At 48.8% G+C, this 25,499-nt stretch overlaps 1 protein-coding gene across 5 annotated transcripts in view; it reads right to left on the bottom strand.

Moving 5' to 3' along the window:
• The window catches only part of man1a2 (mannosidase, alpha, class 1A, member 2), a 131,186-nt gene that overhangs the window by 92,763 nt on the left and 12,924 nt on the right, over positions 1-25,499 (bottom strand). For all 5 annotated transcript variants that reach the window (XM_062534449.1, XM_062534450.1, XM_062534451.1 and 2 more), the window contains one exon: positions 13,389-13,650. In XM_062534449.1, the coding sequence (XP_062390433.1) occupies positions 13,389-13,650 (262 nt within the window). The remainder of the gene's footprint in view (positions 1-13,388; positions 13,651-25,499) is intronic.

Genomic DNA, 25,499 nt, shown 5'->3' with positions numbered 1-25,499 from the left:
TAGGAGAGGCTATGTTCATGGGAGAAAACAGAATGTAGAATGTAGAAAAAAAGAATTACAATAGAATGTGGAATGTAGAAAAAAGAATTGGAATAGAGGAGTGAGGCATTTGATGAAAAAGAAAGGGAGCAAGAGAGAGGAGAAGGAGGAATGAGAGAGGGAGGCATCAATTTGCTCTCTTTTTATTTTGGGAGAAGGAATCAGCGCTCACTGGAAAAGTTTGGCTAGAGTAACTCCTGCTGGCGCCATCTGAGAATAGTTCCCACTGTGATACAGCGCTAAGATGCACCCAGCACGCACACGCACGCACACACACACACGCACCCAGCACACACACAGCTACACTGCCAACAATGAAGCACACAAACAAAGGTGAGGGAGAGTGTGCTGACCTTCATAATGACAGCTATGGCCTGGCTGCACTAGACAGACACAGACACGCACACATTCTCCTATCAGAGCCAGCTGGTGGGGTCGAAAGTCACACTGGCGTATGGCCACTGACAGAGAGACATTTGTGTGTGTGTGTGTGTGTGTGTGTGTGTGTCTTCTGCAATCCCCCCTGGTGTGATAGCAATTTAAGCTTAACTCCCTCAAAGACAGAGACTGAGTTGATCAGTTTTAATAAGGCAACGCTGATGAACTCTCCTCCTTCCTGATGGCAGCCCTACTCTGGGGACTGATTTAAAGTGGCCCTCTCCTCCTCCTCCTCCACCTGAATTTATGTGTGTGTGTGTGTGTGTGTGTGTGTGTGTGTGTGTGTGTGTGTGTGTGTGTGTGTGTGTGTGTGTGTAGGGGATCCAGACAAGATAAACGAGAGCTGAGGAGATATAACCCCCATATCTGCACTAGGGCTAGGTAGGTGTGTATGTGTGTGTGTGTGTGTGTGTGTGTGTGTGTGTGTCTTCCTGGTAGTAACTTGAGGGAGGTAGAGGGATGATAAATCCCCAGTAGCCATCCAAACTCAAACACACACTTTCTAGATGGATAAAGCTATAAGATAACCCTCCTTCCCATCCGTCTAAGTCTAGGGGTGTGTGTGGGTCTGGCTTTTGCACTCATCAACAGGTGTGCAAAGACAGACTCACACAGACTCACACAGACACACACAGACACACACAGACACACACAGACACACACAGACACACACAGACACACACAGACACACACAGACAGCAGTTTAATTAAAGACATTAAACACACTGAAAAACACCTGGGGTGGAGTACTGGCACCTGTTCCAGGCCCACACACTCTCTCTATTCATCCCCCTCTCTCATACTTCTGCAGTAACTTCCACCACGACCGTAGACATGCCACAACACCACCCTTCCTCAGACGCTCTCTCTCTCTCTCTCTCTCTCTCTCTCTATTCATCAACCTCCTCCAAGGCTCATGTCCTTGCGGACAGCGTTCAGACACTCTTACCTCTGCAGTAACTTGCAGCGCGACCGTAGCCATGACACCACAGCACCCTCTCTCACGGCCTCTCTCTCTCTCCCTCTGTGTTCACATCTCCTGCTCATGTCCTTGCTGACAGCGTTTAGACACTCTTTAGACATCCTCACTCAGACACCGGCCATCGTCTTTCTCTCTAGTCCTCTGCCCTGTCATTTCACACACACACACACACACACACACACCTGGACGAACATCGGTGAAGACCTACATGACCTCACCCCCCTCCCAGTTAATACCTGGCCAATCCTGCTAAGTGATCTCATTAACCACCTCTACAACAACCAGCAGAAACATACAACACACACTACACACACACACACACACACACACACACAAAGACTCAGAAACCTACAACACACACACACACACACACACACACACACAGAGAGAGACCATCAACCACACCCGTAGCAAAAGCCAGAGGACACCAGAAGCCCCTTACCCCTCCTTGACCACTGCCCCACCTGCCCCTGGCTGACTCCTGTCTGGACTCGTCGGCCTCCCTATCCCTAATCCTGGCCCCTGGTCAGTGCTTCCCACCTGGATTAGGCCTGTAATAGTTTTAACTCCCAAGGCCAGCATGGACTCTTGTTCTGCTGGTCTGCAGCTCCAGGCTTGAGAGACAGACTGGACTTGCGTGCCAAAGGTCAGGGAGAGTAGTGCGGCCGCCAGTCAGAACGTCTTCTGTCTCCTGGGTTAGAGACGAGGTCAATCTGAGTGTTTTACTTCAGCTCACTTTCAACCAGGTTTCCATGTCTTCTCTCTTTTCATCACACACACACACACACACACACACACAGACAAACAAACACATACACAGCCACAAGCTCACACAAACTATACACACACAACCTTTTCCTTCACTCACACTACCCTTCATACACACACAGACAGACTGCATCAACACCCCCCCCCCTCCTCCTCCTCCTCTCACAACCACACCAAGGTCCTTTATCAGGACACAGCAGAATGACCCCTGCAGGTAACACAGGGGACTGAGTCTGCCAGATGACCAGTCAGCCAGCGCCTAAGGCCTCAACAACAACAACACAGTCAGTCCATTCCACCCCTTTTTCATTTAGTTAGTGTTCCATCAACGTTCTCAATGTTACAATCTTACAATCTTACAAATGAATGGGCTGTTTCACTGGTCCTCATGCCTTGGGAACACTGTGTCATCACAGCCATGTTAATACAGCAACACCGAATTGAGAGAGAGAGAGAGAGAGAGAGAGAGAGAGAGAGAGAGAGAGAGAGAGAGAGAGAGAGAGAGAGAAGAGAGAAAGAGAGAGAGAGAGAGATGTTGATGATGAAAGATATGAAAAGATATGGCAGGACAGAGGGAACCTTGGAGATGGAGAAAAGAAAACCAGAAACCGAAAACCAAAAACTAAGAGAAAGAAAGAGAGAGAGAGAAACTCCGGCACCTGGCCTGCGATTGGCCAGGAGTGGTAGCCGGAGAGAGATTCTTACACAGGGAGGGGTGAGATGAGGAGAACCAGAGGTTAGACAGGACAGCCTTCTGGACAGCTCCAATGATGATCACTAATTATGTGATCAAGGTGTGTGTGGGGGTGTGGGTGTGGGTGTGCGTGTGTGTGTGTGCGTGCGCGTGTGCGTGTGTGTGTGTGTTCTGAACCTCTCCCACCCCAGAGGAGGGTAAGGTCACCTAATTAAGGAGGGAGGATGATGATGACAATCATGATCATTCTAATGGCGGTGCTGGTAATGATGATGATTTATCAAGCGGTGCCAACGATGACGCCTGTTACACAACGACGATAAGGAAGAGGCCGCAAGCGGAGGACTGCTGAGGGCTCAGCGCTGAGGGATTGTGGGAGTTGTAGGAGTTGTAGTCCTGATTCCACAGGGCTCTGCAGCAGTAATTACATGGGCCTGAGCACAGGCACAGCAGGCAGAGAGACACGGCTGCTCTGCTGATAGCATCGCACTCCGTTAGCATCCAGGGCGGATACAGGCCATCAAACAGCAGGCCACGAGCAGGAGAGAGACACCAAGCGTCACACACACACAAACAAATTCACACAAACACACGTGCGCACACACACACATACACAGAGTCATAGACACACAAACAAATTCAGACAAACACACGTGCGCGCACACACACACACATACATACACACACAGAGTCATAGACACACAAACAAATTCACACAAACACACGTGCGCACACATACACAGAGTCACAGACACACAAACAAATTCACATAAACACACGTGTGCACGCACACACACACACAGAGTCATAGACACACAAACAAATTCACACAAACACAACGTGCGCACACACACACACAGGGTCATAGACACACAAACAAATTCAGACAAACACACATGTGCGCACACGCACACACAAAACGAGAGACACCAAGAGTCATAGACGCACAAACAAAATCAGACAAACACACTCGAGAAACACACACACGCACATGCACACATGCGACACACAAGCCCTTCCCAGCAAGACATGAGATGCGAGGATATGCAACACAGTCACATGGAATAAACAGTTAGCCTACATAGATGGCACATTACAAGTTTCAACATTGGCACCAGTCACACACACACACACACACACACACACACAAACTCAGTTGGTATGTGACACCATGTCATAAATAATTACACACACGCAGCACGCTACATCATTCTGCTTTCTCTGATGAATATGAGGAGAGAGGAAAACAAAGTCCCCTCTTCTGCCTCCTTTTTCTCTTACTCTCTCTGACATACTCTATCCCTCTCTCTCGCCCTGAGACTTTCCACATTTCTCTTACACTCTTTCCATCACACACTCGCTCTCTCCATCTTCTCTCCTCTCCATTCCCAATCTCCTGTTCTCCGTTTCCCTCTCTCTTCATCTCCTTCCCTTTTTCCCCCTCTCCCTCTCTCTCTCTCTCCATCTCCCTCTCTCCACTGTCTTTGCGCCATGAGCTTTTGCACTAATCCACGCCTGTGGAATGAATTCACCGGTCGGGTCTAATCCTCTCAGCATGCAGGCGCTCTCTCTCTCTCACACACACACACACACACACACACACACACACCACTTCCCTGGCAACGGGCCTGTGGAGGGGTAGAGAGATACAGAAAGAAAAGAGGGGACGTAAACGAGAAGGAGACAGAGAGAAAGAAAGAGGAGAGGTAGAGAGAACATGAGAAAGAGAGCGAGCAAGAGAGAGAGAGGGAGACCGAGTGAAGGCAGAGAAAAAGACAGACAGAGAGAATGAGAGACACACGGAGAGAGAAAGAAAGAGAAGGAGAGAGAGAGAGAGTGTCTGAGGGAGGGTAGTGTTGTGTCGTGTCCTCGGTCACGGCGGCTCTGTGGGCTAGCAGCTAATCGGAGTTAGCGTGGCGTTAACTACAGTCTGGCCCTGCTCCCAACTCTCTCAGCGCAGCACACTCACATAAGTACACACACACACACACACACACGCACACACACACACACACACACACTAACACTATACAAATACACACACACACACACACACACACACACACACACACACAAACACACACAATAACACACTCACTGAAAGACACACACACACACACAGTCAAGCATACATACACTAATACACTCACACATACTGTACAAATACATGTATGTGCTTTGTGTACGTATATGCCAACAGGAAATATGAATTTTGTGAGTCATGCATGCATGCTTTGCAGACATGACCAAATGTGCACGGGAGGACAGATGGACGGATGGACAGACAGAGAGACATAAACACACACAAACACAACACACTTTACCTCAATAACAAAACACTGGCAAACAAAGACGCACATATCAACTGTCAACCACCTATCACTACCCCCCCCCCCCCCCCCCCACACACACACACACAAACACACACAGAGAGAGAGCGTGCAAGAGAGGCATCACTCGAGCACACACAAACACAGAATCACCCCCCCCACACACACACACACACACACACACACCAACCATCTTGCCATGGCCACACACATCGCAAAAATACACACACACACACACACAGTCTCACAACAACATCAAACTCCCTCCCTCACACACGGAGAAAACAAGCAATTTAATTCCCCACACACACCTGTGACCTACAAAACGCTCTGCATCCATTCGCGAAACGCTCAACAGCCCAAAACACACAACAAAACACTTGTGCTTGTCCTACTCCAGGCTTGCACACAAAGACACGCACAATCCTCCTCCACCCTCCACAAATACCAGCACCGTCAGCCCAACACCACACCTTCCTCTCCAATCCACCTGTGCACTCCCTCACTGTTAACGCCCTGACGGAGGCAGTGACACAGAAGAGCTGTGTGAACAAATGTGTTCTAAGGTCATGCCGCAGGAAGCCCATTTTTTTTCTGTCTTGTTGGATATGGAATATGTGTGGATGGGACTAGGGGGATAATATGGCAGGATTTTCACAGTGGACTGTTGTTCCCTTCCCTGCCTGCCACGGCCAAAAGAAATGGTCATACAGCGGAGGGCGAAGGAGAAGAATGCTTCAAAGATACCTCCCAGTGAGTCTAGCAGTCTAGCAATACACCTGAAAAGATGCTCTACAGATGTCAGCCACACAGAGAAAAAAACGATTCATTGAAACCAATTATCCACATTATGTGATACCAAAACAAAAGCTCAGCTGCAAACGTCAGCTTTCTTTTTTTTCCAGAGTTAGAACATCATGATCGAAAACAAGGGGGAAAAAAACAATAAAAATAAATAAATAAATAAATAAATAAATAAATAAACACGACACATCTTGGACAGTACTATAAAATAATTGAAAAGAGCAACACACGTCCTCGCTCATGGATGCTGATGAGGGGTGTCATGTAGTGGGGGTTTTGCCTTGAGCAGGATCAGGTCGACTCTTGTCATCCGTGACGAAGAGGGCTCCAGTCGGAGCGCGTTGTAAGAGATCACCTCAGCGCTGAGTACTACGCTCGCCTCAGGACCAGGGTGTCAGTGTGCGTCATGTCCGACGGCACAGAGCACGTCGAGCGGGGTCGAGGAAACACCACTGCGTCGGAATCGAGGAGACATGATATGCAGAGCGAACAGCGAAAACCGAAGACTTCAGTGGCGAGCTGGCTTGGGTTCGGGCCGAGCTGAGCCCACTTCAAAGACTTCAAAGAGATCACCCGACATGTCCAAGGCAAAGACACCTTACACACAGCAGCCTCTGAAGGATAGGCCAGGACAGATAGTGTCTTGTTTAAGACCCAGACTGCAGCATATCGATGAGTCGAACGGCCGACAGTAGAAGTCGATGAACCGATCGCCATCGGAGCAAAAGGGGACACGACACCTCAAAGGAAGAGCAAAACCAGGGGAATTCAGCAGTGAGCTTGGTTGGGGTTGGGGCACAGGACTTCAGAGGCTTCAAAAAAACTCTGCGCTGAGTCTACAACCTAGTGTGTGTTTGAACCCACACACACACACACACACACATCACACTGTTCAAATTCCGTCTGCAGTAGTACACATCAGGAGTTGATGGCTAGTTTTACACACAGACATCCCCCACCACAACTCCCACTAACACACACACACCCCTACAGGCAGCATCCATAATGCATAGGTAAGTGATTGCTTATGCATGATATATTTGTGTGTGAATCACACACTTTGCTGCTCACGCCTCCTCACACGCTCAGTGGCCAATTCTGTAATCACACACACACACACACACACACACACACACACACACACACACACACACACACACAGACACACACACAGACACACAGACACACAGACACACAGACACACACAGACACACACAGACACACACACACAGACACACACACACACTAAAGCCTGTCCAATCACACACTGTCTTACTGACAGCCTCATCCAATCAGAGACTAGCGCTGCTACAACCACTTCAATCAGGTGCCATCCCACACCAAGCTTTGGCCAATTACCGCAGTTTGCCGTTTCTAGCCCCACCAATCTAGAGTGGCCACTACAATCACACACCAGCTCTAACAATCAGACAAGAGAATTGGTGCTTGCATTCTAAACAGTCAGTCATCAAACAGCGTGCGCACACACACACATACACACACACAAAAAATCAAAAACCATGCTGTCTTGATGCCTCTCCAATCAAAAACACTCCCGCCCCCCCAGTCCAACCTCACCAATCACGTATCACCCCACTCTCCAGTCAAATTCCCGCCCTCTCTTCCAGCCTCTCCAATCAAATTTCAGTCGCCTACTCCTCTACCACTCTCCAATCAAATGCCAGGCCTTCCTCTGCCCCTCCAATCAGATGATGGCACTCTCTCTGGGCCATCAGAGAAGATAAGAGAGGCTGTTATCATGAACCAGTGGCTCTTGGGATATTACTCTCCAGATAAGGCATCTCATAACAGAACTAAAAGAAAGAGAAGAGAAGAGAGAGAATGGAGAAAAGACAAGGAATAGGAAGAGGGGGAGGAGTGAAGATAAAAAGAGAAGAGAAGAGAAGAAAGAGATAGCAACAGGCAGGAGAAAGTAAGAGAGGGAGAAAGAGAGAGAAAGAGAAAAGCACGGATAGTAGAATAGCTCTTCATCATCTTGTGAAGGCTGGAGTAGAGAATACAGCGGAGTGGGGAGAGGAGAGAGAGAGCGAGAGAGAAAGAGAGAGAGAGAGAGAGAGCGAGAGAGACAGAGAACTTAAAGGGATAATCCGGAGTGAAATGCACTTTAGATCAATTTTTCGGACTATTGGGAGTACATACGTTGAGTTGACGGCGAAAGGACATGCCCGCGTCACTTCCAGGCTAACGAGTTCTGGCTAAAAACGGTGAGCTCGAACTTTCTCAAAATACATCCGAATGACATGATTTTGGTGTCAACTCAACGTATGTACTCCCAATAGTCCGAAAAATTGATCCAAAGTGCATTTCACTCCGGATTATCCCTTTAAGAGTCTTACGAGAATGGGTCTCCGGTAGAGGAAACTAAATTTAAGAGCAAGAAATAAGACCTACTGCACAGAAAAGCACTTCATCGAAATTCACCCAGCGGACTGCCTAAAGCATACTGTAGCATAGCAGGAGTAGCAGGTGGTGACTGGGTAATACTACAACAGAGATGTGCAGCACACATTGCATCTTTCTCTCCATTTTACTTTTCTCTCTGCCTTCGCTAACTTTCACTTGGCTCATCAATATTTCATTAGCCGAGTGACCCACGGCTTTGAAAACACTGTGTGCTCTCACGGCCAGTGGTGTCTGTGGAGCTGGACTGATCTGGACTGATCTGGAGTGAGCTGGACTGAGCTGGACTGAGCTGGACTGAGCTGGAGTGAGCTGGAGTGAGCTGGACTGAGCTGGACTGAGCTGGAGTGAGCTGGAGTGAGCTGGAGTGAGCTGGAGTGAGCTGGACTGGAATTGGATTTGTTGAGAAGCTACAGTGTGGTCTCGTCCACAACCCTGCTACAGCCTCAGAGATCAATACTACACCACTACTACACAGCCTGGCCGCACAGAGCTTAGAAGACACACACACACACACACATACACAAACTGATACAGTAGATCTCAGGTGTGTGAATGTGTGTGTGTGTGTGTGTGTGTGTGTGCACGCACATGTCTGTTGAGTATGAAATGAGGTGTGTGTGTGTATGTGTGTGTGTGTGTGTGTGTGTGTGTGTGTGTGTGTGTGCGCAGTGAGGCAGTGTGTGATGTGATGTAGAGGGTTAAGGAGCCCCAGTGGTGAGCAGCAGATGGCCCAGCTCTGGGGTCTCACGGCATGGGAGCTGGACCCTAAACTAACCCACACACACACACACACACACACACACACAGGTTGTGAGTGTATTTTCCAATCTTGTTGCTTTGTGTGTGTGTGTGTGTGTGTGTGTGTGTGTGTGTGTGTGTGTGTAAGTTTCCATGTCCCGTGGAACTGTGTGACATCTGCCGAGCAGGAGGAGATCGGAGGACCCCGGAGATACACGCCCTGATGACACCACGAGCACAGAGAGTGTGTGTGTGTGTGTGTGTTCATAACTTGCAAATGGGTACATTTGTGTACGTGAAGCGTTTGCCGTGTGTGTGCATATGTTCATAACTTGCAAATGGGTACATTTGTGTACGTGAAGCGTTTGCTGTGTGTGTGTGTTACATTGTGTGAAGAAGTGCTCCACAAATCTCACTTAACAAGCCTGCTTTACCCATAAAATCACCCAGACTTTACCACATGGCCGCACACAAAGGAACATGCGCACACACACACACACACACACACACACACGCGCGCACACACACAATAATTTCATGTAGAGATGAAGGCACATAAACCAGCGCTGAGGAACTATTTTCACAGGAAACAATTAGCGGTAAGTGATCAGTGGAAACCAACAGCAACAGAGTTATTCAATATTCCAGTCCAACTGTGCTGACTCATGGTCCACACACACACACACACACACACACACACACACAGTCTCCCACTCACAACTGTGTGGGCGGGCATACACACGCACGCACACCGACACACATCTCTTCTTCCCATCCTGAAAGCTTTGTTACATGTAAGAGCCCGCCCACACACACACACACACACACACACACACACACACACACACACACACACACACACACACACACACACACACACACACACACACACACACACACACACACACACACACACACACACACACACACACACACACACACACACACACACACACACACACACAATCAAATACAAACATACACTCTCTCACAAACACACACACAGACACATCTCTTCTTCCCCTCTCAAAAGCTATTTGGCTATATCACTTGCGCACACGCACACACACATACACACACACACACACACACACACACACACACACACACACACAGTCAAAAGACCACACCACACCAACTCAAATCCCGCTTCTCCTGCCCACCCATTATGAGTCGCCTCCATCCAAGGGCACGGACGGCGTGTACCGCTAAATGCCCACATCATACCCAGCTGGCATCGCCATGGTGCCCGGTTTTTCCACACAGCAGCAGCAGAAACTCAGGCTGGCCAGACACCCGCCTGGCAGCGCCAACCCTACCATTTTCACCAGACGAGCAGCTGGCAAAATGAAGCCGGAGTGGCTGCCACCGGAGGAAGAGTCTGGGGCCTCTGAGCAGGCCTAATAATAAGGACACGGCAGCGGGCACTTCAGATGACCAATCGCTTGGTTCCCGCTCCGACAGTGGCCACTGGCCATTCAGCTAAACTTAAAACATTTAATTACCAGGCCGAGGCTCTTATCCAATATCGCCTCCGGGATAATGTGCGCGTGCACACACACACACACGCACGCACACACACACACACACACACACACACACACACACACACACACACACACACACACACACGCATGCACCCATGCACACACTCTCTCTCTCCCTCTCTCTCGCTTAATTCAATTTTCAATTTAATGTGCTTCATTGGCATGACTGTTCTCCGTTAACAATATTGCCAAAGCAGCTGAACAGTCCTAAAGTAATAGTAAAACCGTAATAATCGTATTAAATCAAAAATATGAAATCGTGAACAGGCTTTAATGTATCGTCATCATGTCAATGGGACACATTACAAACAAACTGAAAGCCACATGCCAACGCCGCCACCATTACAAAAGCAGCCGATGGCGCGGTGAGGATTTCACTCTAAAGCCGCGGCGCTCGTCTCGTGAGACGCCAGGGCCAGGAGTGGCGCTGTGAGGCGTGCCCTGATCTCCTGCCACGTCTTGCAGACGATGATGAAAGCCCAGGTAACGCGGCCGCCAGGGCTGCAGTAATCACCAGCCCTAATGCAGCCGTAGAGTGTGTGTGTGTGTGTGTGTGTGTGTGTGTGTGTGTGGAGTCTGCATCGTAGGTCTCGCCTCGGGCAGTCTTCTGTAACGGGGGTCTGCAACATCCCCAAAAGCACTGGACATGGACGGCAGTCAGTCAGGTTCTTATACCGTCTCTGATGGTCAAGGTCACGATGACCTTGCCAGAGCCTCACAACATCCCCTTCATCTGTGCCGTTAGCGCACAACGAGTAGAGTAGGAGAGGAGAGAGAAGACTACTCGTTTACGGTGACGAATCGCTACTACGCGATTGCAATCAGCAAGCTAAGCTTACCACAGACCCTCTGACCATCCCACATGAGGACTGGCAACATTTCAGAGAGGAAAAAACTGCAATCTCTCTTCCCGTCACCTTTACAGCGATAAATAAAAGTGCTAAATTACGCACTTTAGCTTCAATCCAACACAATTCACACAACACCGCTCTGTGGCTGGACCACTTCTCGGAGATTTTCCAGATCTGGAAAAGGACTGTTCATTGTCGAAACTTTTTTTCCCAGGCTCGGCCAGACCATGGTAATCATTAAATTACACGACTGTAGCGCACAACGATGATTTAGCCGCAACCGCGCCATCCCCCCCGAGACTAACTACCAGGGTTGATTACACGTCGGCGGCAATCATAAAGCTGAACTGACTCACTCACAAGGAACTTTTAATCCAAGAGCCACTCTCGGCAAAAAAAAAAGCCTTTTTTGCTCTGCGAACGGAGACCTTTGACTAGACGGGGCCCCGGCAGCACACTCTTTCAATTTACAGCCCTTTTCCTCAGACAGCTCAGCGGGAAGAGCTTTTGTCTGTCTGTCAGAACTGACTAAGTACTGTGGTCACCGCGAGTCATTTGCGTTCACCGTCCTCTCAGACTTCTACCGAAGCCCTCACGTTTTTCGTCCTTGGATGTGTGTGACGAGCGCTAAAAAAAAGTGTGAGGGATTCGGTGGAAGTTCGAGAGAGGACGGGAGAAAGGAAATGCCTCGAGATGACCGCAGCCGCTGACCCGCGGACGGGGACGGTCACAGCGGTGGCGAAGCGAGCTTGAAGAGCTCCGCGGCAGGACGAGCCCTCGAGTGCCAGGAGCCTATCGTTCTTCGGGGGCCTCGGTGTCCCATTATTACAACGTTATTTTCTCTTCCTTCGCCTGAAGGGGATCCGTGTCCCTCATTCAGGTGGCGTCTGGCCAACGATCGCATCGCTGGCCGTTATTCTCCGCAGAAAGAGAGAGAGAGAGAGAGAGAGAGAGAGAGAGAGAGAGAGAGAGAGAGAGAGGGAGAGGGAGAGGGAGAGGGAGAGGGAGAGGGAGAGGGAGAGAGAGACTAACGCGCAGATTATAACATCCGAGGAGAGCCATCGTCGGCCAGCGCGAGACAAAAGGCGCTTTTAGATTAAATGGGCTGTAACTGTTTTCGGGGGACGCGACAGCGTTTCTGAACAGACAACGGCGACAAGAGAGATAGGAGGTAATTAAGTGAGCGAGGGAGGGAGGAGGGAGGGAGGAGAGGAGGAGAGGAGGAGGAGGAGGGGGGACTGGCGGAGGTTTGCAGACATGCTGGAGAGGAAGATTCACCACAAGCTTTCAGAGTAATCACAGAATCGCAGGGAAGGCCCGTGCAAGAACGAGAGGGGGAGATGGGAGAATGTGTTCCATATCTCACAAACGAACACCACACACACACACACACACACACACACACACACCTGCATAAAGACCCTGAAAACACTCCTGGAAAGCACATTTATTTTTATTTTTCTCATTAAAATTCAACAGAGTGCAGCTAAAGTAAGAACACGCCTGTACTCTACTTCATCAGCAATCAAACAATGCTACACCAACTGTAGACCATCCCCTCACACACACACACACACACACAAAGCAATCTGAGCCACATTAGCAATCAAACAACACTACACCAACCTGTCTCCCTCTCTCTCACAGACACACACACACCAAATTCAGACCACCCCTTCTCTCGGTCTCTCACACTCTCTCTCTCACACACACACACACACACACACACACACACAGAGAGAGCTCTTCCCAGCCCCTGTCCCCCCTCCTCACCTCACGGATCTTGTCCCTCTTCTCCTTGACGTCGGGGTCGCCGGGGTCTCCGTCGTTGACGCCCAGCTGCTTGGGCAGGGGCACGGGCGGCAGCGGCTTGGGCCCGGCGTCCCGGCGCTTCAGGTCCTCGGCCAGCTTGCTCTTCTCCGTCTGGATCTCGGCGTGGAGCTCCTCCTTGGACTTGCGCAGCTTCTCCTTGGCCTCCTGCAGCGCGCGCTCGTGGTCCGCCCGGATCTTGTCGCGCAGGCTCTCCTCCTCCTGCCTGCTCCAACGCAAAAACAAAACAAACACGCAAATATGTCAATAAACAAACAAACAAATGAGCAAGCAAATATGTCAACAAACAAACAAACAAATATGTTGAGTCAGAGTAGACAGCTCAAGTTGAGTAGATATTCTGAAACACTCTACTCTCCTCCTCCTGCCCCCCCCCACCCACAAACAGACATATATGTGAATAAAAAAACAAACACACAAACGAACAAATGTCAAAACAAACAAAGTTCACATATCAAGTCATTCAAGTCAAGTTGAGCAGATATTCTGAAACACTCTACTATTCCTGCCTCCGCCCACAGACATACACGTCAACAAACAAACAAACAGCCAAATAAATAAATAAATAAACAAAATAGACAAGCGAAACGTTTGAAGTTCACGTATGAAGTCATTCAGCAGACAGCTCAAGTGTTTGTCTGAGTAGATATTCTGAATCACTATTCTTCTCCAGCCTGCTCCCCACAATAAACAAACATGTGGATAAACAAACAAATGCTTAAAGATCACATATGAACTCATTCGGCAAACAGCTCAAGTCTCAAGAGCAGACAGTCTGAGTCACTCTTCAATGCCGCCCCTCCCCCCCACACATACAAACAAACAACCATGACAATAACAGAAAAGATGTGTTATTTACAATTTATATATGAAGTCACCGAGTACAGTTGTGCTTGCTGCTCCCACACATGCATCAGAGCAGATAAACACAAATAAATAAATAAATAAATGTACGTCTGAAGTCATTCAGCTGACAGCAACTGAGTCATTCTACATGACTACAGACATTTCATCACTTAACACGTAGCCTCGCTACATTTGATCTGAATTTGCCTTCAGAAGGCATCCTCGTTTCGTTTGAATCATTTGAAAAAAATAAAAATAAATAAATCTCTTGCTTTGTCTTCGCTAGTCTCGCTTCAGATTCGCAATTGTCAAATTGTCAGTTGCGTAACCAGAGGCACAATGACGGCAGCCCTCGGATCAAACTCAGACCCTTCAGATGTTCCATTTTGGAAGCCCCAGATCCGTAATCACTGGACCACCATCACCACCACCAAAACTGTAGACAATAGACGCACATGTGGCCTATAATCCACGTGGAGTGTGTTCTTTTGGCCTTGGCCGCGCTGCTCGGACGGTGTGAGTGAGGGCTTTGTGTCGGGCTGAACCTCCTGACCACAGACAATAACGGGCAGTTGGCCACAGGAAGGGGAAGTGAGCTAGCCTAGCAATCCATCTGATAAGGTTACTGGGCTAATGAAGCCTTCTGTGTGTTATGTAACACACACACACACACACACACACACGGCCTATGTACTGCATTACGTGAGGTGAAGTTCAGGGGAAAAACAGCTACTTTGTGCAGTTGGGAATGAACACCGAGCTGAACCCTGAGATACACTGTACGTGACTTGACTAGCCCACAGCTTAGTGCCTATATGCACGTGTGCAAGACTGTGTGTGTGTGTGTGTATATATATATATATATGTGTGTGTGTGTGTCTGTACAGTCTGTGTCTGTGTGTGTGTGTGTGTGTGTGTGTTGTCACGACTACCTAGCTCAAAGTAGTCATGACATGAAGGGAGACCACACCGTTTGAACAGTTAAATCAAATAATTTATTAAAGCATAAAATTATACTATTAAAGCATGATCTAAATCAAGACAAATGTCAAGTCAGTAAATGAGAAGCAACAAAAGGTTAATCAAATGTGTTGTGCAGATCAGTGAAGTGTAGACTAGCCTACGTGTTAAGCAAAAGGCAAAAGGAGTATAATGGTGCTGCCACCACCACCAGAGCCAAGCAAAGCAGAGCAATGCAGCGCAGAGCAAAGCAGAGAGAGACCAGCAGGTGTTTTTGAACAGTCCCGCCAATCAGCTGTTGTCTAACCCAGGTAGACCAACAAACAGACAGCTCCCCCTTCAGACCTGGGGGAGAGAGACTGCCCAAACATTCACTGTCATAAGGTGGAGTGAGCACACCCAGCACGGCAAAGCCGGGCGTGACAGTGTGTGTGTGTGTGTGTGCTCAGCTGCTATGCTCCAGCTGATGGGGAGGCTCCAGCTGCTGTTGCTCCTGCTGAGATGCATGCGATCACACAGAGTCATCACCACAGCCCCGCCCCTCAGGAGCATGTTATGCATGCATCACACACACACACACACTTGACTCTATGCATCACACACACACACACACACAGACTCGACCCTATGCATCACACACACACACTCCAATGCATGACGCACACAGACTCGACCCTATGCATCACACACACACACACACACACACACACACACACACTTATAGCCATTCGTGCGGTGAGTGAATATCATAGCGGTGGGGAGTCCGATACACCTTGGCAGTTCAATGACGAACACACTACTACAGTTGTACTACAGTGCAAATACACAAACACACAGACAAGCTCCTATAAATGAGGTCAAAACTATAGCGTGACAGAGGTATTAAAAACAGGTTCTTTGGTTACTGGCCTGCTTGGTTGCTGGCCACACACAAACAAAAGACGACGTACAGTAGGCTCTGCTATGGAAAGGAGGTCAGTGGTATACAGACGGCCACGTCAGCAGCTTTGTTCAGACTGGCCACTGGCTGCTTCGGCCTTCTCCCTCCAGAAGCCTCAGGCTCGTAGTGGGCCCCCGTCCCAGGGAAAGAGGACACAGAAGGGGCCCCACAATGTGCAAGGCTATGCCTCCTCTGAAGAGGTTGTGGGATGAAGAGAGAAGAAACGAAAACAAACAAACAAACAAACAAACAAACAAGGCCACTCATCAACAACAAAAAACTTTGGCCTGTTGCGTAACGTCTTCCCACTGAGCCCAGTAGTCGGAGGAAGCGTCTCTCCGCGGCGCTCGGGAAAAAAAAGAACGATTTTATAAATCATGCCGGCGCTTAAGCTTCAGCCAACTGCAGGATGGAAACATCAACATCGACTCTCCGAATTTAGAAATAAAAAAGTACAACGTGTTATGCAACATCAGACTCATAACAGTCATAAATATTTATACGGAGACGTGTCTGGCTAAGTTAATTGACAGAAAATGTGTTTGCGTTGGCCTGGGCTTCAGCCATTAGCATAACTGCGGGGGAGACGGGTACACACTCCGAGTCACTAACGAGCATCGATCTCTCCGACCCGGATCTCTCTCGACAACACACACATACACACACAAACACACACACAGAGATTTGAGTGCGCAGACACAGACACACACACACACACACACACACACACCTCAGCAGGTGTTTCAACCCATGGGGGTGTGCTCATATGCAGGCAGCGAGCGCGTGTGCTTGATGGGATGCTGGCTGGACATCCGGTGGTCCTGATCTGGCCAGGCTCAATTACAAAGTGTGTTTTCCATCTGGTCAGTGGTGAGGCGGAGGTTAAACACACGATCCATAAATGCCCAAAGGCAGTGTGTGTTGTTGCATATACTGTATCTATGAGTGGGGGAAAGAGTAGGCGTGTGAGTAGGACTGTGAGCGTGTGTGTGTGTGCATACTCTATCTGCATACCAGTGCATGAATATGGACACAATAGATATGAGGAGAGCAGTGTGTGTGTGTGTGTGTGTGTGTGTGTGTGTAAATGCATCAGTGCATGCATAAGTGTGTGTGTGTGTGTTTTCTAACGGATGGCATGCAGGTCCAAAAGGCCACGCTGATGACTGTAAACAGCAATAATCCAGTAGCACATTACAATGGGCCGATGTGCTGCAGTCTAATGTGTATGCAAGCACTCTCGCCGCTGCTAATGGATTCACCTACAAATCTGCCACCGCTAGCACTTCTCACCCCAACCCCCTCCCTCTCTCTCTCTCTCCATCAGTCACTCCTCTCTCGCTCTCTCTCTCTTTTTTACATGCTCTGTGCATCATTCGCTCAGCATCATTCTCCCTTTTTTCTCCTGTCGTCACTGAATCCCGATGCCTCTCTCTCTCTCTCTTTCCCTCCCTCTCCCTCCCTCATTCAGTTTTCTAACCCTTCTCTGAGCTTCTCGCTCTCTCCTCTTTCTCCCTTCCTCCCTCTCTCTTGCTCTTCCTCTCTCTCTCTCTCTCTCTCTCTCTCTCTCTCTCTCTCTCTCTCTCTCTCTCTCTCTCTCTCTCTCTCTCTCTCTCTCTCTCTCTCTCTCTCTCTCTCTCTCTCTCTCTCTCTCTCTCTCTCTCTCTCTCTCTCTCTCTCTCTCTCTCTCTCTCTCTCTCTCTCTCTCTCTCTCTCTCTCTCTCTCTCTAAGCCATTTGCTGAGCCATTCGCCGTGGTGTCGTCACAGTGATTTCATGCGCGGCTCGTAATGTCAAACACGCTATTAGGAGGATGTCAACATCTGCCCGACTCAATTAGCCTCGCCGAGGAGGCGGCCAGACGCGACCAATCAACCCGGCGGAGCGCCACATCAGCTGCATCTGGATCACGGCCCCCGCCGCTGCGTCCGCTGTCTCCGCCGCAAATAGCCGCCATTCTCCAACCAAGGACATCATCAGCCAGACGAGCGACGCAAAGGCGGCGCCTCGCTCCTGCAGTGTCCCTGACACGGCGGGGCCGCAGACAAGAGGGGAAATGACGAGGAGTGCAGGAGAGTGTACAAATGACATCTCTATTCCTAGAAACCACAGGTGGTAAACTCCAGCTTCGGAAAGTAAAAGTCCAATCATGTATCGGTTCTGCCTGGGCACTTAACGCAGGTGATTTCATCAACTACAGTAGCTGCTCTACCTGACTGAAGAGTTGCGCTAATTAAGAATGAGCTGATTCAAGTGAGTGGTTGGCACAGGTATGTGGTAGGACTTTTACTTTCTGAAACTGGACTTTTCCACCTGTGCTAGAAACCCTATTGTTGGTGTCCCATACGGAGTAGAAACAACTAAACCAGCGTTTTGTTTGTTTGTCTTGATCATTATATGATTTATTTTCATTCCATTTTCAATGAATACGTTTAATTAAAAAGCAACCATGCATACGCAATGGACATGATGTGTATGTTAATGTAACATTACATAATGTGATTATGACTCACAAGTGTCCATAATGAATAGGTTAATAAAGGTCTTTCGCAGCATAAGATATTCTATACCATAGATATAATATGTTCTATACACTGTTCTATGTAGAGGCTCCCTAGCAACAGAAGAGGTTCTACACATCCCAATAGAACAGAGTTTATGTGTGCTCTGTGGATGAAAGAGCAGGGGGCAGTTCCACACAGCCTTGTTCCTGTTGTCTTTGTTAAGTGTGGGCTCTGGTGCTGCACTCTGAGTCTGCTCTGACAGCCACCAGGCAGGTGCGAACACACACACACACACACACACACACACACACACGGCGGAAACATGGAGGATGGAGCCTGCCATGGCAACAATGGCGTAGCCAAGGAACGTCTTTGAGCCATGGCAACGCAATATGAGCGGGAGAGATATATAAAGACTGAGAATCACAAGATAAAGAAAGAAAGAAGGAAAAGAAAGAGGTGGGAGGAAGTCAGAGAGAAAGAGAAAGAGAGAGAGAGAGAGAGAGATGTGGGAGGCGTTGTCTAAGGCCAATTCAGACAATGAAGGTGGCCCTTTCCCTTCCTTCCTTCCTTCACACATAGGAAAAGAGAGGAAGATGTCCACGTGTGCCTCTATAGCAGGGCTGAACAGTTCATTGATTTCCAATTGAAATTTAGCTATTAGCTAATGACAAAAGGCTGCAATTAAGCGCACAGCACAAAACTCTGTCCACTGGCCCCATCTTGTCACATCTATTTTGTTACCAGACTACTTCCTCTGCAATAAGATAACATATGGAATGCTAAAACGGAAACCTATACGTAAAACTATGATCCAGATAATGGAACATTCTGGAAACGGTCTGTTCACAATGTCACATCCTATTCCTTGAGTGACAGACAGTGCAGCCCACCAGACTGTTGTGCTTCTCAGGCACCACGTACACTCACCAATCAGATGTGGCCCAGCTTGGAGCCAAATTTGGAATACTGAACCGAGACCTGACCTTCAGAAATGGTAGGGCCAATCAAATCACACTGTGTACTGTTACGGATATGCCCATGAATCCTCCTTTCTCGGTTGAAGAAAGAGGTCTTGCTGCAGTCACATTGCCCCTATTTGCCCCTACGTTTGGACTCACATGAGAGAGAGTGGGGAAGGGGGAGAGAGAGAGAGAGAACGAGAGAGAGAGAGAGAGAGAGAGAGAGAGAGAGAGAGAGAGCACAGACTCAAAACATTGACCCTTTTCACACAAACATGCTTGCAAGACCTCACACACACACACACACACAGACCCCCCCCCCCCCCCCCACACACACACACACACAGCTTCAGGGTGATTGGAAACCTTACAATTGCCAAGAGCACTTTCTACTCATAGTCTTTGAAGTAAATTTGGGTTAACTTGTGTGTGTGTGTGTGTGTGTGTGTGCTGGGATCAAATGTCACGGCACAGTTTTAGGGGCCAGAGAAGTCTGACAAGCTGGACAGATCATCCCTACAGGCCCTCACAGTGCACACACACACACACACACACACACAGAGTCAGACACCCCCACCCCTTTCTCTTTCTGAAACACACACACAGCCACACAACGAGTCTTCTCAGAGCTGACTGAACCGAAAGCTACATATATAACACACAACACAAACACACAACACACACACAGCCTTATACAGCACGGGCACTGACAACAGACAGATCCATGGCATGACAACACACACACACACACACACACACACACAAGAGGTCCTTAACAAAACCCAGAGACCCATTACACAGCCGCGCATTGAGCTTTTGTTTTGCGGTTTCTCTCGTCTCATTCTGAAGCTTTCCCTGAAGAGATAAAGAAGGAGAGAGCCAGATGAGAGAGAGAGAGAGAGAGAGAGGCTGAAAGAGGGAGAAGGCAGAAAGAGAGAGAGAGAGAAAGATAAAGAGGCTGAAAGAGGGAGAGAGGGAGGAAGGGATAGAGTGAGAGAATGAGAGAGAGAGAGACTTACAGACATGGAGAGGGTGAAATGACAGTGAGAGAGAAGAGATAGATAGAGAAAATGGAGAGAACAGAAGAGGAAAGGAATTGGATGAGAGGCAGAAAAGAAAGGATAGAAGAACAACCCCCCCCCCCTCTCCATTTTTATCATCCTGGGCTAGCTGGAGGTTTTCTGCACTGCCAGACCTATTAGCAACAGACAGGAGATGTGATAACAGAGACTCACTTAAACGCTCTAATATCTGGGCCTACACACACACACACACACACCCTCCCTTTTGTTCTTGTGGTGGTGATGATGATGGTGATTATGCTGCATTATCAAGGCAGATTTCTCTGTGCAGTTCCTCCTGAACAGCAGCAGCACAGTGCAGGAGGTGCAGTGGTGAGATGATGGGTTGGCCCGCTGTAGCGCTGCATCACAATGGCACACACACACACACACACACACACTTCTCTGTGCAGTTCCCTCTGAGCAGCAGCACAGTGCAGGAGGTGCAGTGGTGAGATGATGGGTTGGCCCGCCGTAGCGCTGCATCACAATGGCGTTGTGTGCTGCTGGAGAGGAGCCGTGACGGGAGGGACTGATTTCAATGTGAAGAGGCGGAAATAAATGGGGTCGCAAAATAAGGATCTGATGTTGGCCCACAAACACTAACGTGTGTGCGCACACACACACACACACACACACACACACACACACACACACACACACACACACACACACACACACACACACACACACACACACACACACACACACACACACACACACACACACACACACACACACACACACACACACACACACACACACACACACACACACACACACACACACACACACACACACACACACACAAACAGAAGGCCTGGACACACACAATTTAAAATACCCAGAGAGCTAACCTGAAATACAATCTCATTCTCTCAGTCTCTCTCCAAGTCTGGCCCCATACACACACACACACACACACACACACTTCTCCTGAGACCCAGCCAGGGTGAGCCGCTCTCTCCTGTCCTCACATTAGTGTGCACCTGGGGAGATGCTGCCTCTTCCCTGCTGTCCTACACCCATTGGCTGCCCCCAACTCCACAGAGATCCAGAAAGAGTCCCCTCAGACACACAGACAGACAGACAGGCAGGCACACACACACACAGAGAGACAGTCACACAAGGGTATGGCAGAAGTGTATACAATCTGCAGTGAGTTGTAAGACATAAATGACAGGTATGACAAGATGGCTCTTAACTCACACTTTGGGCGGAACACTCTGCTCCCCCCCTCCCCCCCCCCCCCGTGTGTGTGTGTGTGTGTGTGTGTCTGTGTGTATTTACCTGGGTCCTTTAAAATGCAGCCGCCACTTTGTTCTGCCCTGTTTACTCTCTGAATCTGCAATCTGCTTAGAAGATTGAGCAGCTGCTCCTTTCTCTCCATCCATCCCTCTTTCTATCTCTCTTTCCCTCACTCCCTTCATCCCTCCCTCCCTCCCATCTTTCTCTCTCTCTCTCTCTCTCCCTCCCTCCCATCTTTCTATCTCTCTACCTCCTCGCCAGTGGAACACCCACAACCCAAAGGAAACACATCAGTGCAGTAAAGAGTGCTAAGAGCGAGACACACACACGCACACACACACACACACACACACACACACACACGCATAGTGCATAGGCAGCCACACATGTAAATACAAGTAGCACATAAACAAACACGGCTGCACCGCAGGGGTTAGAGAAGACCCCCCAGTTGAGTTAACAGTGAGGAACTCGAGGAGAGCTCCTGCTGAGAGAGAACGAGCGAGCGAGAGAGTGAGACAGAGAGAGAGAGAAAGACAGAGAGAGAGAGAGAGAGAGAGAGAGAGACCACCAGAGACAGCGACTCATGGAGTGAGAGAAAGAGCATGTGGGAGAGAGAGAAGAGAGAGAGAGAGAGAGAGAGAGAGAGAGGAAGAGAGAGAGAGATGCTCCGACGATGAGAAAACACACAGAGAGGGGGCGTGATGCTCCGTGCCTTCTGGTGGGTGGGTGGATGGGTGGGGGGTTTGAGCCATAATGGCTGATCTCATCGCACAGTTGCTGTGGGGAGTTGAGCCAACATGGTGTCTTCTCAGACACCGTTTCAGTGGGCTGCAGTTCCCCTCACACAGAAAGGGCCATCATGCATTCCCCTCAATAAGCATCCCGAGAGGAAACACAGCCAAAATGGAATCCCCTTGGGGTTAAAGGCTTTTTTGTCCCCTTGAAAATGGCTTTTCTTACACAGACTCATAACTATACAATAATCCCCATGAAGTTAACACCACGGCGACGAGCCAACGCAGGGGTCCCTCGGGTGGCGTTTTGCAATGGTGCAGAGCCAAAGCAGCGTTTCCTGAACGGGCACGGAACCATAACAGAGTCCCTCAGATGGCAACTGCAGGGCAAGGAGCCAAAATGGAGTCCCCTGTTGTTGAGTTTCTGTGAAGCACAGAGATCCGTAATGGAGTCCCCGAGATGGAGTTACCGCCTGGCCTAGTTCACCCCAAGGCAGAAACAATGCCGCTTAACTGCTCAGATTTCCTTTACATGCTCACAATCCACAATCCCGCCCCCCCCCACCCCCTCTCTCTCCATCTTTCCACTCCCTTTTCTTTTCTCTCGCTCTCCCACCCATCATCTGTTCCACTTAATCATTCTCTCTCTCTCTATTTCTTTCTTTTCGCCAAAAATGCTCGTTTTTCCTGCTAGCTAGCGTCTGGCCCGCCCCAGGAAGGGCTAGCGTGAGACGGCAGGCCGCGGGAGCTGGTCCGTGTGTTTGTTTGCTGGCCGTCTGAGTGACCCATCAAGCGGAGAGCGCTCCTGGGAACAGTCGGCCGACGCTATCGGCTCCCGCTGTGGCCCTGTAAGTGGGGCCCGTCAGGCTTCAGTGGCCCTCAATGCCACACTGGATGACCGGGTCCCTTCAAACACTCTCAAGCTTTCCTGCTTTTCTTCATTTCTTCTCTCTCCCTCGCTTTCTTGGCTATCTACACTGGCTCAATATGCTTCAGAATTTTGAATTTTAAAAATTTACGGATTACTTTTAATGGCCTCTCTCCCAGTTATAGATCAGTCCTGATTGTGCAGGTGAACATAGCTCTCTCTACTGTGAGATCTTTTGGAGGAGGATTTTCAACATCTAACTTTCAGAAGTTAAAGACTATAAAGGGGACAGCTAATTTGCAGTCACGGCCCCAAGGCTCTGGAATGAGTTGCCTGAAGAAATAAGAGTTGAATAAATATCACCCTTTTAGTCTCTCCTTAAACCCACTTTTATCGCCTTTCCAGACTTTGTTTGAGTTTCAATTCATTTTGATCTGTCTAGGGTTAATTTCTATTAAAAGTTATTAAAGGGACCTTTTTATAGATAATTGTATTGCGTTTGTATTAGTTTACATCTAAAAGTGTTTTTGTTTTTCTTTGATGGCTTGTATGGCTTGCTTTGTATTTTTTTTTTGTTGTTGTTTTTTAACTACAGTAATTGCTTTGTTTGCTTTATTTTGAAACCTAATTTTATGTCCATGTTTTTTTTCCCCTTTGTAAAGCACTTAGGAACCTGATTATAGAAAAGTGCTCTACAAATAAAGGCCATTACGAGTATTATTGTCTTTATCTTTCTCCCATTCTTTCTTTTTCTTTCTTTCTCACACTCAGTCCATCGATCGCTCTTTCCCCCCTCACTGCTTTCCTTCCCCGTCCGGACATCTCCTGTTGTGGGCACTCATCCTGCTCTTCCTCCTCCTTCCTCCATCCTCCTCCTCCTCCTCCTCCTCCTCCCCTCCTGTCGTCTATGGGTGTGTCCTGGTTTTGTGCTGACCCATTTGGCTTAATGAAGGATGGCAGTAGGAAGACAACACACCCGTCCTTTGTGTGTGTGCTGAACAGTGCTTGCGTGTGACCGAAAGACAGTGTGTGTGTGTGTGTGTGTGTGTGTGTGTGTGTCTGTGTGTGTGTTTGTAGATGAGTGCAAGACTCTGTGTGGGTGTGTTAAATGTGAGTGTGAAGACTAGGTTGAGTGCATGTCTATGTAGAAACGTGTGTGTGTGTGTGTGTGTGTGTGTGTGTGTCAGACTGAATGTGTGTCTGCACTGCTAACAGGCCCCTGGGCTTGCTGTTACAGCGGGAGACAGTCACCTGAGATTTTGTCACAGGACGGCTGCCAGATTTCCGACTTCCGACTCACTCACTCGCATCTAACACTTCCAGAACGTTCCGCCAGCACCACTCTCTCCGACTCCCATCCTCCTAATAGTCTCCCATCCCTCATTCTCTTGCTCTTTCTCTCTGCCCTCCTCTCCCTCGCTCACATCACCTGCTCCTTTCTTCTCTCCCTCTTTCATGGCCCTTATGGACCCCTTCCCTTTCACTCCACCATTTTATCCCCGACACCATCACTCATGCTGGTCTCTTTTGGAACTTATTTTTCTCACTCCTTTTCAATCTCTTGCTCACTCGCCTTCTCTCTCTCTGTCTTTCTCACACACACACACAATCTTACAGACACTTAGGCGCACGCACATACTGAAACACACTTACACACAAATTCAAACTGCCACACACACACACACACACACACTCTCTCTCTCTCTCGCTATCTCTCCCTCTGTAGTCTTTACAGAAGGCCCGGCTCCATTACGCCGCAGAAGCTGATGGACAGAGACAAAGTGATGCATTCCAACACGCTCAGCCTGAGAGATGTGGACTAGAGCGGCAGAATGACTGAGCTAACCGTCACCGGAGGAAGAGTGGCAAACGAGAAACGGAGGAAAAGAAGAATTTATGTGAACACCCCCCCCCCCCCCCCCAAAAAAA

The sequence above is a fragment of the Sardina pilchardus genome, chromosome 4 (genome assembly GCF_963854185.1).
Source record: "Sardina pilchardus chromosome 4, fSarPil1.1, whole genome shotgun sequence".
NCBI classification, from domain to species: domain Eukaryota; kingdom Metazoa; phylum Chordata; class Actinopteri; order Clupeiformes; family Clupeidae; genus Sardina; species Sardina pilchardus.
The sequence above is the reverse complement of the archived record's forward strand: the minus strand, read 5'-3'. Positions and strand labels throughout refer to the sequence as shown.